The 15,202-nt window shown below is 36.0% G+C and overlaps 4 protein-coding genes and 1 long non-coding RNA gene across 10 annotated transcripts in view; 1 reads left to right on the forward strand and 4 right to left on the reverse strand.

Annotated features, from left to right (window-relative positions):
• LOC105167382 (glutamic acid-rich protein) lies at positions 1,149-2,925 on the forward strand. The gene is made up of 3 exons (XM_011087455.2): positions 1,149-1,460; positions 2,321-2,379; positions 2,464-2,925. Exons 1-3 carry the CDS (start codon positions 1,353-1,355, stop codon positions 2,771-2,773), a joined length of 477 nt encoding a protein of 158 aa, XP_011085757.1. The 5' UTR covers positions 1,149-1,352; the 3' UTR covers positions 2,774-2,925.
• LOC110013164 lies at positions 2,823-3,725 on the reverse strand. Its single transcript, XR_002288329.1, has 2 exons — positions 3,590-3,725; positions 2,823-3,513 (listed from the first exon to the last, which is right to left on the reverse strand). It is a non-coding gene; the product is annotated as an uncharacterized LOC110013164 (long non-coding RNA).
• LOC105168208 (hydroxyproline O-galactosyltransferase HPGT3) lies at positions 4,766-9,990 on the reverse strand. Of its 3 annotated transcripts, none has more exons than XM_011089321.2 (12): positions 9,710-9,990; positions 9,540-9,603; positions 8,870-8,919; positions 8,544-8,734; positions 8,159-8,219; positions 7,989-8,061; positions 7,319-7,436; positions 7,139-7,226; positions 6,747-6,797; positions 6,448-6,519; positions 5,835-5,947; positions 4,766-5,200 (listed from the first exon to the last, which is right to left on the reverse strand). In XM_011089321.2, exons 1-12 carry the CDS (start codon positions 9,856-9,858, stop codon positions 5,178-5,180), a joined length of 1,053 nt encoding a protein of 350 aa, XP_011087623.1. In that variant the 5' UTR covers positions 9,859-9,990; the 3' UTR covers positions 4,766-5,177. The 3 variants fall into 3 exon arrangements, with proteins under 3 accessions (XP_011087623.1, XP_011086890.1, XP_020553342.1); XM_011088588.2 differs by having other exon boundaries at positions 7,319-7,442; XM_020697683.1 differs by having other exon boundaries at positions 7,319-7,442; positions 9,545-9,603; positions 9,710-9,747.
• Positions 10,275-14,034, reverse strand: LOC105169629 (uncharacterized vacuolar membrane protein YML018C). Of its 2 annotated transcripts, none has more exons than XM_011090467.2 (8): positions 13,556-14,034; positions 12,463-12,858; positions 12,011-12,228; positions 11,797-11,867; positions 11,616-11,717; positions 10,884-11,001; positions 10,668-10,803; positions 10,275-10,566 (listed from the first exon to the last, which is right to left on the reverse strand). In XM_011090467.2, the coding sequence occupies exons 1-8, from the start codon at positions 13,637-13,639 to the stop codon at positions 10,504-10,506; spliced, it is 1,188 nt and encodes a 395-aa protein (XP_011088769.1). In that variant the 5' UTR covers positions 13,640-14,034; the 3' UTR covers positions 10,275-10,503. The 2 variants fall into 2 exon arrangements, with proteins under 2 accessions (XP_011088769.1, XP_011090324.1); XM_011092022.2 differs by having other exon boundaries at positions 10,458-10,566; positions 10,663-10,803.
• The window catches only part of LOC105171571 (synaptotagmin-5), a 4,441-nt gene continuing 3,743 nt past the window's right edge, over positions 14,505-15,202 (reverse strand). For all 3 annotated transcript variants that reach the window (XM_011093814.2, XM_011093111.2, XM_020697631.1), the window contains exons 12-13: positions 15,012-15,125; positions 14,505-14,843 (exon numbers count right to left, since the gene is read on the reverse strand). In XM_011093814.2, the coding sequence (XP_011092116.1) occupies positions 14,700-14,843; positions 15,012-15,125 (258 nt within the window). In that variant the 3' untranslated portion in view covers positions 14,505-14,699. The remainder of the gene's footprint in view (positions 14,844-15,011; positions 15,126-15,202) is intronic.

Below are 15,202 nucleotides of genomic sequence, written 5' to 3' on the forward strand. Positions count from 1 at the left end.
AGAAAATTTATTGAAGAGTTAATACAAACTAGAATAATTCAACAAAAGGTGCATGTAATTGAAATTTGTTGTGTAGATGATCAAATTCAGGAGTACTGAAAGTCTAATTTAGCTGAGTAAAACGCTCTTAGAGAAGGCCGAAGGGTGTGATTTCGATCATATCATTGACAATCAAAGAAAAGATAGGAATTAAACTCACAACAGCATGCAAATTCATCAATCCTTGTGGTTTTGCATCACCAAGAATCACATTAAGTCAGCGAAAGAACAAAAAACTCACTAGGAAGAAATGGACTCTGAATCTTGTGGTGAACTTTGTTATCTAATTTTTCCATTGTTTTCTTGCTTTTAGTTAGAAAAGTGTCTCCAGGATTAGAAAAAAACAACAGCAACTGAGAAAAGAAGGAAGCGCAACACATGCAACTTGGACTCGTCCAGATGATCAAATTCAGTAGAGGAAAATCCCAATTGACACCAACTTTACAAATTCAGTGAAATACTCATCTTTGACAGTTGAAACCAAGGGAAAAATTTGATAAACTTACAACACAGCATGCAGAGGCAGTAATACTTCTCAATCAGTGAATCATACAAGAATCACAATGAAGTCCAAGACCAAGAAAGACCCTCAAAAGAATTTAAACAAACATGCATGGGAAAGTTGTAGCCGCGCGTAATGAAAGAAAATAAGGGAAAAAGAAAAGGGCCTTCTCACGCTTACTTCTAAATATTACTTGCTGATGGTGATGCAAGAAATGAAAGAAGAGACTTGAATTGAACTGAACACAAAAGAAACAATATCAACTGCTCAAGCACATGCACAGCTCTCTCTCTCTCTCTCACAGAAGCAGAAGCAGAAGCAGCAGCAACAGCAGTTTCCCTTCTGATATTTGCTTTTGCTACTGCGAAAAAGAGTGAGAAAGCGATCCTTTCAACCAGAAAAGTTTGCGGACTTATCATAATAATATATATTAGTAGTTTGATTTATGGCAACTACCAATTGAAGCACTAAGATATTTGATGGGCTACATTTGGGCCGATCCGTCTCGCACCGACTGTTTTGGAAATGGGCTTTCATCTACTGACTTTTGAAGTTTCCGGATAAATCTCATCTCATATATTTTATAAGACAAAGGAAACAGAAGATTTGTCACTTTCTCAAGTCAAAAAGGAAATATCAATGCTAAAGCCCTAGAAGAGTAGATAAATCCCCAAATTGGAAAAGGAACCAGCTTTAGGGTTTTATGGAACCCCTCTAATTATGCCAAGTTACACACATCTGTATATATACACCTAGCACTGCCTCTTTCTTTTCTATACGACTTTGGTTTGCTTAAGGCGAAAGACCGAAGATGGAGGTTTTGAGTGCTGAAATTGTGCTTATTACGTCTGCCCTTGAAGCTTATATTGTTCGAATTTTCAGTATTGCTGCAAAGTCTCTTGTTTACCTTCTCTTCATGGTATAATACGCTTGTTTCTTTTCTACTGCTAATCCAGCGTTTTTGGCACTTCTCTTAATTTATTATATGTGCATATTTTGGTGTGGGTCATGAAACCATCCCTTCGTTTTTTGTTATATGCAGTTTTATAATTGTTTATGCTTAAGGTTTGTTATGTTTCCTCATTGAGTTTTTGGATGAGTGAAGTTTGCACTTGGTTGGCTGACTGCATTTGGAGGAGCTTATTTCTTAAATAAAATTATGAATGTATAGATGAAGTATTATTGGTTTCAGCAAAAAGGGGATCAGATGACTCACAAGACGCAGGAATTTTGGCATGCGTGTTCTTAATATCTTAAGAACCTCCCTTGTATCGGTTCAAGCATTTGATGCTTGCTGGCCTCAGTTTCCAGAAATTTCGTTTTTTCTCCATGTTGTGAATTACCTAGCACCTAGATTTTGCGTACAATCTGAAAACAGGTGGAGCATTGGTTGGGTTTTGGGTGACTTTGACTTGGTTGTTTCCTTCTAAACTCAGAAGAAAATTTATAGCTTGGCGGTGGTTTCTGACAGATGGTTCTTTGTACTTATCTTTCATTACCATGTCGGAGCTTTTCAGAATTCTTTCGGGTTTGAAGTTTTTGTGTGGTAACTTGTGGATTATGATGTTCTGTAAGACATTTGGAAACAAGTCTCTTCCATTTTTGTCATTTGATTCTGTTTGTTGTTGAGCTTTTTATGATTCAATCCTTGTAGAGGTATTATATCGGTAGCTGCTGAATCTGTATGTATAACCAGCGCATTTAATTTTCTCATTGACGTGTAATCATGAATGATATTCTTGTGCAGTAGATTTACAGACACTCTTTTATGTTTTACAGGCAGGATCTTTGTCAAATGATACTGAGGTTTTTCCTAGTAATGTTGCTCTGTTAAAGAGGTGGGTTTTATTTCCCCTTTCTACATTTTATTTTCTTTTTTCACACGTGAAGGATGGCATAGATGGGCAATATATTCTTTACAGGGAGGGATCTACACTGGAGAACAAAGATGCCAGTGAGGATGAGGATGAAGAAGAAGATGAAGGTCAAGAGGGGCAGGATGAAGAAGATGCTGGAGAGGAAGAGGAAGAGGAGGATGAAGGTAATGATGATGATGAAGGCGAACCTGAAGATGAGCCTGAGGCAAATGGTGATGGTGGTAGTGGGGAAGAGGAAGATGAGGACGAGGACGATGATGATGATGAGAATGATGAGGAGGAAGAGGAGGAAGAAGAGGAAGAAGAAGATGAGGAGGAGGAGATTCCCCAACCACCTGCTAAAAAGAGGAAATGAGCTTATTGCTTCCTTGTCTGATTTTGTATTTTTGCATTTTTGCATTTTGTTTGACAAGGATTTGGTGCTGATAGTAGAAAACAGTAGTTGTTTGTTAGTTTTTGTATCGAGTAGACAAAGTCAGCTAATATGAATGATTTCAGTTTATGGTCTCTAGCTTCCTTAACTTTTCGGGGTTTTATATTGTCTGGTGAATCTTTTTGAGATATGATGTCTGATTTTACATTTGCATTGGTGCATCTCTTTGGGAATTAGAGGATATCTTACTTGTCTCTTTAATTCCTCAAGTCATGTATGACCAAATAAAGATGTTACATTTATCACCAAATGGAAATCTTATGACGCATTCGAATGCAGTAAAAATTCCAAGATTTTCCTTTACCTTAAAAATGCAAAAAATTGGAATCAAGGACAATACTCTTGGAGAGAAAATGGTACAAGGGGTATTTTGTGGCTCCATGCATAGGTAAATGTGACCTCTGTGTTGGGAAAGATTGGCAAGCCGTCGTTAACAAGACAAAGATTTTCAGACTTAGAAATGGAGGAAGAGTTGATTGTCTTGATAGACTGAAATCCTGCACAAAATAACTTGACCTCCTCGAATGTACACGAACATTTATTGCCAACAATCACCTTCCACACCGTCTTATTCCTTACTTTTTCTCCAGTTGGAAGTTGATCTACAGTCACATTTCCAGGGAGACATTCGTATTCGTAGGTGCCTGCAAATAGGATGAAAACTGACAAGACGACTCTTTAGTGCCACAAACTCATTTATTTGAACCCATGATATAGTAATAAACAAAATTTATATACCTGGTACGATAAGGAAAAGAAAGAAGAGGAGGAGGATAATTTTGGTGATGAATTTCATTGTCATATAGAGATGGGTTACCCAGAATATTAGTGCTGCCATGGAAGTTGTTTCAGTTTGAGGTGTATAAGAAGCCATTCTGTGGTACAGTTGTTACTGAGATTTTCAATATGCTGTGAATCTGAAGGAGATGGAAATAAATTTGGAAAAACTCAGATTCACACAATTCATTTATTCGTTAAAATATGAGTATGATTTATTCATTACAATATGTCAGGTTTGTCTCAATATGTAATCAGATAACAGATAATTTTAAAACAGATCATTTGCATTTCTCATAATCAACAATGTAGTTTAGTGTAGACGAGTGGTTTTGTGCTGTCACATCTCGCTTGATTTTATTGAACTACGAAACTTGTAACCTTACAATTACACTACTTGCAAGATATGAAAAAATAAACTAAATTCAATTGATTTATTGTATCTATCTGACTTATTTTCTTCCAGAAAATTACAGAATCAAACTATAGAGAGCGAAATAATCTTGGATGACGATGAAGCGTCAAATGGTGGTGCAAATCTTGGATGAAGATGATAAGGGCAATCAATCCATTGGTATTTGGAGATAGATGATGGGTGAAGCAGAGATGGAAAATTGGTGTGTGAGGTGAGCAGGTATTTGTTATGTTTTTGTCCTCCTGTGAGGACTGACTTGGTTGATCTGAAATCGGCTCCAGTGACTTCAACCTCAAACAACGCCATATGTTGTCCTTCAAGCATTATAATGTTGTAACACTCATCCTATATGGTTATTTTTTAACTTAAAAGTTTAATGTGGGATGGAAAATGGCAATAAGGATGGAGGAGATTAACGAGGAGTATACGTACCTTTGCTAAAGAGAAAGAAAGACAAATCATTCCCGGCAGATATCTGTTGGCTTAATAGTAGTTTGTCACGAGATGATTGAATCATTTCTTTGCAACAAAACCAAATAAGAGTCTTCTGAATAGAATGCAAGCTTTAATCATTTTTATTTCATCTCGGATATTAGAAGATGATTATTTTGGCATGATTTTTGTTCTGATAACTTAAATAGAACTCATTCTGTAATAGAGTATCAGAATGACAGACCAATATACATCAAATTATACAAACAACCATTGCATATAGACAGAAGTACAACCAAACCCAGAAATGATTCATTAAGAGAAAATCACTCAGTTTTTGGTTATAAGTTTCTTAAGTCACACTTTCAACTAGTAAAATGCACATTTTACAGATCGGGTGTAGTGTGTTTAGATCCTGTATACCTGTAACAATAAACAAAGAACAAATATTTATGCCGGATTGAGCAAGTGCCCGGCCCGCATCACAACAATCCACCTAATTCTCATCTCTATAGATGCCTACTGATCCTGTATGAATTGTACGTCAGATCTTGCAATGTAAAGAATGGTCCAACCAACAGCCCAAGAACCCTCTTAACAGTCGGGCCCCTTATCTACATTAGCTGTTGAAAAATCTCACAATAGTAAAGAATGGTCTCGCTTGTTACCGCCACAGCTGCACACTTAAGACAGTCATCCTTCTCAGGCCAATGAACAAACCTTGTCTGCGGTACCAAAATTTGAAAGGCAGAGAGTAAAATCAAATGAGCGGTCTTACCATATTATTAAATTAAACCATCATGACCATGAAAATGCATACATCTCAAACCATTTTATTTCATTTCGTAATATTTATTCATAATATATATTGGGCAAACATGTGCTAACAGTCCTCTCTCTCTCCAACCTCTTGTGCTTCATGCATCTTTTATCTATGGATGTGTGCTTCTCGTACCTCTGTCTATTCCACTCTCAAACCCCAATTCATTAGTTTTCACCAAAAGAATCTACTATACCTTTATATAATTGAAGAACATATTTTTGGTATCTTCACAAGTTTTGGTCAACCAATTTTTATTCTTTTCAGGTCTTTGTTAATTTTCATTTTTCTCTCTTCAACTACTCGTTTCTCTCTCTTCCCAAATTCCATCTCTTTTTCCAATTATTTCTCATAACTTCTTCTATTTTTAGGATTTTTTATTTATCCAATTAATATATATATTAAAGTAATAATTAATTTTAAAATTTTAAAATTAACTGTGTGCACATTGCGGTCATTAAATGACAGAAAAGGTAAAACAACAGAACGTCTTTCCTGGGAAATGTCATATTACGAACTATGTAATAGTGCATATTTACCTTGTCCTGAGTAAGTACAGCACAAACGACTATCGTCTATGTAGGTTGCTTGAAGACCCATCATCCATGATCCAACAGAGGTATCATCATGAGCATAAGCCTTCAAAGATGCACTGTAAGAACATTTTGACAGGAAAAGGACTGAGATGATAAGCGTGACTTAGTGCATCCAAAACAAAGAAGAGGAAGAAGCCCACAAGCAAGCTTTTTATCTAGAAAGGAAAGGCAACTTAAATCAATGTATAGCAGTCAAGTGCAGAAACCGCCATAATATTCATACTCCTATATGCAGTCAGCTCCCAAGATTTCCAAAATGGATGTCACAATCGCTTTGGGAATCCACATCTATACTTCTGGTAAGAAAGAAGCAAAAGCAAAACAAATTCTGTGGCAGGACCAAGAGCATGATGAATTCATTTGCTATAGTATAAATGATTGGGCCCCCATGTAAAAAGGAATACAATCTACACAAAAACTTCTCAAAGTCTCATGCTATCATTCAGGAATGTGAAAATAAATCCTTATGCCAAAACAAGCAGACTCTTCTAGTTTCCACAACCAAAACTGTTCAACATGATAAAACTTTAATTTCAGCTGAGGCATAAAAGCTCACCTGTTGATATTTATATACCGAGCCAAATTTCTTGAAAGAACAAAGATAGAACCAGCTGCATGCCGGAAGTACCTGAAAGAGAAGTTAATTTCATGTCTAAAAATTTCCACAAAATAACCTTCTGAAGAACAAGACCACGAGATGCCATCAAGATTTTTGATTTGTCATTAGCTTAAATCATAAACCGCAAATAATTGCAAGAAAAACCACTAACAGAACTGTGTACGTTATCTCATCCCTGCTCGAAGTAGTCAGCTCTAATAAACAGATCTCTTAATATGTTTTACTGATTTACTTACGATTTCTGATCACCAAATTTCCACCATTCTGGCTCATACCATGGTCTTCCCCTGGAAAGTAAACAATATTTAGAAGTTAAAAGTGAATCATATACTCATTTCACATTGGCAACAAGTGATATACACAACACTACACATGCAAGAAGAACTTATATACTTTCCAGAAGAAACAATAGGTTTTCTTATGACATCAAAATAAGATCTAATTTAAGCTACTATTCTTAAAATTGAATCATTAGACTAACCACCAGCACTAATAAGCACCTTATATGAAATAGACATTATTCATAAAAACTCAAAATGAATAAATTGAGATAAGCTGCTTTGTTATCAGCTAATACACATAATTCAAAACAACTTAGGATGAACAAAGTCAAGATAAGTGGCATTACTCTTCAGTTACTACTTCTCCAGACTTCATGCAACCAATATAAGCACTATCTTGACCTTGTCGGCTTTGGAGAAGTTCGATCAATCCATCTGTTGTGAGGAGCAAATATATACATTCATTAAATAAAGAAAATTAGATATCCCATAAGTTGCAATTTCCAAGTAGCATATCGAGAATTTACCCAATTGCAGATCAATGTTGTCGTCGACTTTAACATAAAAATCTGCATCCCACATCTGGACTGCAGTGCTAAAGAAGAATTTTGCTTTCTTGGGCAATTCCTCTTGATCCTCCTCATGCTGATCCTAAAAAAATAACAATAAAATCATTCGCAATTTATAGTTGGACACATTAACAAACATAAGAAAATATGAGCTCATAAGCAATTAATCAGAACCATCGCAATTAACTGTTGTTCCTATTATCATTCATGAACATTAAAGAAGTACTGTTATTGTTGTAAAATTCTATGAGAAGTAAATTTGTTGCAATATTTTTCATATCAATTTCCTTGTTGCTAAAAACATTGGAATAACTAACAAGCTCTCAAGCTAGCTGTCCGCTGAGGCTCTCAACCTTGTCCGGCTTGTTTGCTTGAGGCCTTTTTATTTAGAGAATATAGCACCCCTTTTGGCCTCAAGCTCCATTACCTGTTCACAGCCTTGACGCCCTCACAACATAAGATAAGCCCAAAGTATCGTGGATTTGATGGTGACTTGATATCTAGGATTCAAAACTTAAGACAGAGTACATATTGGATAACAAAGCAAATTTTAACTACATGAGTCCACACATCACCAAGAGGATCTATTGATAAACTGATGTAACGTGTCATGGATTTAATGACTCACAAGAATCAAGAAATCCTTCATTGCATGATTTTCCTCATCAATATAGCGGTCCAAGCTGTCACCGCGGTTGGCACTGGAAAAACAAAGCCACTGAATGATCATACAATTTCTTTTAGTTGATAAAGTGATCAAGATCTACCATGACTAAGAAGAAAGTTTGAGTCAGAAACCTCCGTCCAATCACAAATCGTACAACAATCCCTCTTTCTTCAAGTTTTGCTAAAACATCAGCTGCAACCAAAACCATGTAAATTCGCATTAGAACCCACAAACTATACTTGCATAAAAAACATCCAGGCAAGATGGTAAAGCAATCTCCAGAGCTGAGATAAGAGATATTTATGCAAAAAGGAAAGAAATATTAAAGTAACAATTATGTTTGTCTATATAGCTTGGTTTGCGCACATGCAGGTATGTGCTATCTCACTAATCAGCGTTGGAGTATATGTTTCTGCTACTGTCAGATGACCAACTAAGTCATCAGAAAGCAATACACTATACACTAAGAAAGCGATTAAATATGAGAATCTCGTCCAAATTAAACTTTATGCTAACCTTTTGACATCCAAGATCCTCTGATGATATTGCGTCGCAACCGACCCCCAAAACCAGTATAAACCCCAATAACAGCCAGCAATTTTTTACCAGAAGAAGTCCCACTTTCCTGCGGCTGCTTTCTAAGATAACCTTGACTCTTTGCCAATGTCAGTTCCATCTCAGCTTCAACAATTCTCCTCTCAAGATCCCTATTTTTTTTAAAAAAAAAAAATCAAAATAAGCCCCAACATTGTCATCCTAAAACAGCGAATAACTTAAACCATCACACAAAGATTTTTATATCATCTGCACTTTAAAAGAAGTGGAGTGATGAAAACATGTACTTGCATCCAAGGACCATTAGTTTGTCTTCCACTGTAAGCACTTTAGGTCGCTGCCAACAAAGCACAAAAATTATTCATTAGATTGTTTTTCTCCCTATCATCCTGTGACTTTGTTTTGGGTGTGTTAGTGTGTCAGTATCATGTCCATGGATGTTATATCTCAGTACAGACATATATAATAGATGAGCATGCATTTTGAAGGAGGAGCCTTCAACAGTCTTATGTTTTAGATGAATGTTATATTTAACAACGGGCGAGAATGTCAAACTTTTTAATAGAACCAGATCAACATTTGGCGGTCCACCTACTTTATTTGACGAACCTCTGCCTTCATTTCATGTCAAAGATTTTGTGATTGGCCATCTTGAAACGACCAGATCCCAAACTGGTCAATCTACAACTTTATCAAAAACCTCCCCGTTTATTTGACGTAAAAAATTCTGTGATTGAGCATCTTGAATAGAAACAGATCCGAAATTGACCCATCCACAACTTCTTACAAAAATTTAATACTTTTTACGCATAATTTTAAACTTTTGAATTCTGTTAACAATTAAAAATCACAATCCATCATTTTTATTGGGTCGAGTGATAAATGTAAGAACAAACAAAACAACCTTTTCCTCCAGCGAAAAAAAAAGCAAAAAAAAACTATTTCAAGAATTCAAACCTGACCAGAATTTTTCTTCAACAAATTAGCCAGTAACATTCGGTTCTCTGCATCTTGCCACAACCTAAAACAAGATAAGGAATAACAGTGATGAGGAAACAAATAAAATTGGTAACGTTTCAAACCAAAACCCCAAAAAAGGAAAAAGAAAAGAAATGCAAAAAAGCAACCTGCCGGCAATGTAAAGCCAGGCAAGGCAAGAAAGAAACGCCATTATAACAGAAGATTTGGAGGTGTTGTGAAGATTCTTGGATTTGGATCGCCTGTCGGATTTGGAAGACGAAGCCGTAGTCACAGGGAGGCTGCTGCTGCTATCCATATTTGTTTTTTGAATTTTTGTGATGTTTTATTGGATTTGGAATGGCACAGAAAGAAAAAAGAATTAAGAGAGAGAGAAAGGTATTAAGTCAGGGGAGTGGGGAGTGGGGAGGGGAGGGAAAAAGGAAAGAGAGCGTTGTCTTGTCTCGTCTCATCTCATGTCTGTTTCTTCTTAATTTGATGGGCCATTATTTTAACAAGCCCAGCCCGTTTCATCTTTTGTTTTTTTATATTCATTTATAAGAAATGCAGATTTGTTTTCAATATTAGTAAGGTTATTACAACAACTCCAACAGAAGTGAAGTCTGGTATTGAATTTGAAGAAATGGGTGTCTCATACACAAAGATAAAAAATAGAGTTTAGTATGTGAATGTGAGAATGGAGAAATAAAAGAGCAAAAGAGAGTTAAAGTGGGTTTCTTTGCTTTTGTTTTTGGGGTCAAACAAACATTATACATTTCATACTACATACAAATCTTTTTTATCTGCAGACCAAACCCCAAATTAGTGTTAGTATTAGCAATACCAACACCACACTACACCTCTCATAAGTACTCTAACATCATTTCCTGTGTGTGTGTGTGTGTGTGTGTAATCAGAACTTGTGCTTCTGCTGTAAGTGTAAGCCTCATCATCATCATCATCATCATAAACATAATGCTTGAGAGAACCGATCTGATACATTGGCTATTACAAATCCAGCAAATACCTGAAATATTCAAAACATAAACACACACTCATCTTATATTTCTATACACAAATATAATTACAAACAAACAACCACCAACTCCTACTCTTTTTTTACCTTACCTGAACCGATCCAAATATGTAGATGGCAGAGTAATGCCGTCCATGAATCAACATATCAGCCACCATCGCTATTGGTATTGTCAGTGACATGCCCAATGTCGCCACCAGTGGTGTTGTCCACACGACACTTAATGCCCTGACAAAACACAATCCTACTAAGACCTCTAATCATCCAACAATTCAGTTTTTCCCATGGCACAAACTAGCTTCTCATACCAGAAATAGTCAGAAAGTACACTTCCTATTAGTCCATTTGCTATTACAACTTCCTCCAACTTTGCAGAGTGAGGAACTGTAAACTTTGGCTCTATACCCAACGCTGTCAATGGCCATACTGCAAAAATCACATTCAAATTTACCAAGTAAATACTTGTTATACATGTGAAACACTAAATATACGACCCACACGAATGAACATAAGACACAAACTCAGAAAGCACATCTCAAACCATTATTTCCACCATTTTTCAGAATTACTTGGGTGATACTGATGCCGACATCAATCTCCAAAACTCTCATTCTTTGCATTAGATAATGCAGATTCTCTAAAGGACAACACTTTATTTCTAAATGCTTGTTATTCTCAGCCGCTCAAGTTTGTTAACAAATAACTTTTAAATCCTCTAAGCCAACCTCATTCAGCAGATCAACTAGGCTTCGTAAACAAGACATTCATCTTGCCCATCAAACTGTGTATTACTCCAGCATTCAGAAGATATAAAAAAGAAGCAGCAGCTCAAACTGACATCTTATGGTTTTGTTAAAATGGAGTCCAAAATCTTTAAAGAAACTCAAGCTAACAGAAAAACTCAGGCATGCATTACTGTAAAACCGAAGCAAATGATTGATAAAAGACTAAGCCAAGGGAAAAAGGTATTAATAAAATTCACAACAGCTATGCTGTAAATGTATACTGAAGACAAAAATCTAAGACACTAAAACTCTTACCAAGCCACCAAAGTGCCACAAGTGTGAATAACCCAATATAACCAAACAACTTCTGCACATCGCCCCTCTCCCCTTCCTCGCCAGAAAATTTCTTAAGAAGTACTGCAGCATTGTTTAGAAAAAGCGTTTAATAATAGTGAACAATTGAGGTATTGATTGGATTTATTAGAGTGTCTCACACCTGTAAATAAGCCGTAGGTAATAGCTGATAGAAGGCCAAAAAGATCCCCCACGAGATTGCGTTTGCTACTTCTTTAAAAAGAAGCAAAAAGTTGAACAGTTAGTTAATTCTGTGAAAATGAGAGCTCGGATATAAGCAGCATCTTCTTTGCTTTCATGCATAATTTTATATCATTTTTTATTCACGGTCCACCAGAACAGGACGATAGACTTACGAAGAAGTATTTATCTGCGGCTCATCAGCGGCCCAAGTTTTTCCAAGGGTTGTCATGGCAACACCAGCAATGCTGACAAATACAGAAACTACCTTTGCTATATTTAAGGAATCTTGGCCCAGAAGTGCACCAAGAAAGAGAGTAAACAATCCTGAGGTAGATGATAAAACTGTAGTACTTGCAACACTCGTACGTGCAAGTGCAGCATTTGCAAAATACTGCAAAACATGGGTAAAACGCACGTGGATAAATCAGGCACATCTAGAGATTGAAATGATAATGGACTCTCGAGTTCCTAAGAAAGTCTGCCAGTAGGAATTTCACAATATTCAAGTCAAATCAGACCATATATTATGAGTTAGGTTCAATGCCAGTCAGCAGTTATATATATAATAAACCATGAGAAATTAAATCACATACGGTATTAAGAAAGTAAGCAACACTGGAATTACCTCTGTCATAAACCAAAGAGGAGCAATATAAAATCCATATATAGCAATTTCTTTGGTTGTGATTTCTTTTTCATGTCTAATATTTCTATCGCCATCCCCATGTTCAGAAACTAAAGGCTTTCCTTCTTCCTGTTGTGAAAGGTCTAGGTCACTGTCTTTTCTGTTCAGGGATCCGCGCATTTCCATTTCAAAGATTTTCTGTCCCCCAATGAACCTTAAAGGAGATCCAAGTCCAGGGTAGGAGTCATTGCTTCCACTTTGACCACTTTCTCTGGAGCGTCTCTTCAGGAAATTACATATCCAATCTTTAAAAAATGCTATTGGCAGATAAATCACCATTAAAGAAGCTCCCAGATATGTCACGGCAAATGGTTGCTGATAGTCCGTGAAGATACCCTGTTTCAAGAATCACATGTCAAATATGGAGGAACTTTGCACACCTTTTATACCCATTTATGAAGGTCGGACTATTTAACAACACATAAAGAACTGACAGTAAAATAAACAAACACTTCTTCATATATAATTGATGGATGTATCTGAAACTCCTGAGGCAAAATATAATCTCTGTTTTCTGTTGCAGGCATTCCTCACAGAAATAGTACTTGATGCAGCCAAGTGTCTTATCTTCATAAGATACCTACATACTATCTAGCAGAAGCGCATTTCAAGAAAGAAAAAGAAGTAAGAATTTACAACAATAGTTTTAGCTATATCATATGTCTCATAAGTTCATCATATCCAATTTGGGATTTCCCGAAAGATATGGATTTGCACCCAGGCCTTATAGCAATAATAAAATAGAGAGCAAAACTATATCAAATGCATGCAATGCACACCACATTCAAACACATGGGATATGATAAAAATAGCAACCGTGTATATATGTGAGTAAATCTAACTCATCATGAATACATACTGGATATGCTGATAAGAATAACAATCGAATACTGAGACAATGAAGAGCAAAAGACTTACAGCCTTAAAGGTAGAACATAATAGTCTAGAAACCAAGAACAACAATTAGATTCAAAACATTAAACTTGAAAATAGGGAGATTGTGAGAAAAGAAAAAAAGGAAAAAATATCTAACCTGAGTAACCTCTGCAGAGGTAACCCAAATGATGACGACCGCAGCAATCAACAGCAGACCAGCCTTGTATTTACACCCCATCATATCATAAAACCAAGAAAAGCCCAGATGCCAAAATTTAATCTTGAAGACAGAAACTGAAAAAAAGATCTAAACATAAAATAAAATGCGAGAGATCTTGTCTCGAGAGTCTTAGAATTGTATGGATGAAGAAGGTCCAAACCCCCGGGCCAGAAGAAAAACAAGAATAAAAAGTGTACGACCAAAGATTGATTCTGCCACGGTGGGGGGGGATAATGAATAAGGGTAGGTTGATATTGAAGGCATGCAAGAAATAATGAACGGAAGATTTATGCGTTTGGACGAATAAGAGAGAAAGGCAGGAAAGTTGGAGCTGCGCCTGCACGGAGAAGTTGGAAAAAAGAGGGAATCGATGTCAAAATTAAGTTATGTTGGTCCCATCCTTAACTATCCTATATTGCTATAATATATAACCGATTGCACAATTATTTTACACAAGATTTTTTACTTTTTATTTTTTTTCTTATACATGTCATGTTTATGTTATTCTGAACAAGTTGAGGGAATTTATTTCCAATTTGCATTTTCATACATTTCTTTTATTTGAACACCTTTTTCTATTTAAGTATTTTTCTTTGATTTTAGAGGATAGGTGGAGTCTAAATTAGTTTAGCCACTATAATTCGCTAAATATTAATTCTTATGCGCTTCTATATATAATAATAATAATAATAAAACAAATAAAAGAGGAAAATTTAATCAGAGTTTGAAAATTTTCCACATGACTATTTGAATCTTGGGCCAATTTTGTTGCCGAATTAGTCTCCATATGATCAAACTTGTGAAGACTTCACTTTGAAAATGTATTTTGAGGAAGGAAAAAATTCCAAAAACACACATGCATGCGTACTTCACCTGCTCCAATTCATTTTTACAAGCAAACTTTGTTGAGAGCTTGTCTCAATTCACTTTGAATACATTCATTCAGAGCTATAGGCTATAGACAACCAAATGTTGGTAAATTTACATGGTGAACGCAACCCTCACTCTTCTCAATCTTCATATCAACAACTCATATCAGTTCCATTTTCAGTAATTTTCTTGTTTCTTTGTTATATTGTACTTAATCTCGGAAAATTGTTTGTGGCGTCCATTTGATATGCAGATTCAGCCTTCCTGATTCAGTGCCATCAATTGGAAAACTGTCTTTAAACTCTACTTCCAGTATAGCCCTGGTCAGCGTCATGATGCATCTTCCCATTTTGTCCTGAAAAATCAAGCACAAATGGTGCAACAGTCAAACAATACAATGCCAGTCCTCATACTCGTACAGAACTATTCACTAATTTATAAGTTTTGAGCAATCCCTGAGTGCACAGGATATATAGTTTATTAAAATAAATTTAACTAATACGAAACCGGCTATGAGAATTACCTTCCCGAATGTGTCATGATCGTAAACTTCCAAGATTAGTAACTCATGTAACCCATCCTCAACCACAAAATCAAATGTTTGATTCCAAGCTGGATTCAAGGTGTCATTGAGGACCTGAAATAGAGGAGCATATTTACAGAGAAAACCAGAGGACGGAAGAAGTAATAGAGGACAACAACTAGAGATGTTTG

Source organism: Sesamum indicum, linkage group LG1 (assembly GCF_000512975.1).
Source record: "Sesamum indicum cultivar Zhongzhi No. 13 linkage group LG1, S_indicum_v1.0, whole genome shotgun sequence".
Lineage (NCBI taxonomy): Eukaryota > Viridiplantae > Streptophyta > Magnoliopsida > Lamiales > Pedaliaceae > Sesamum > Sesamum indicum.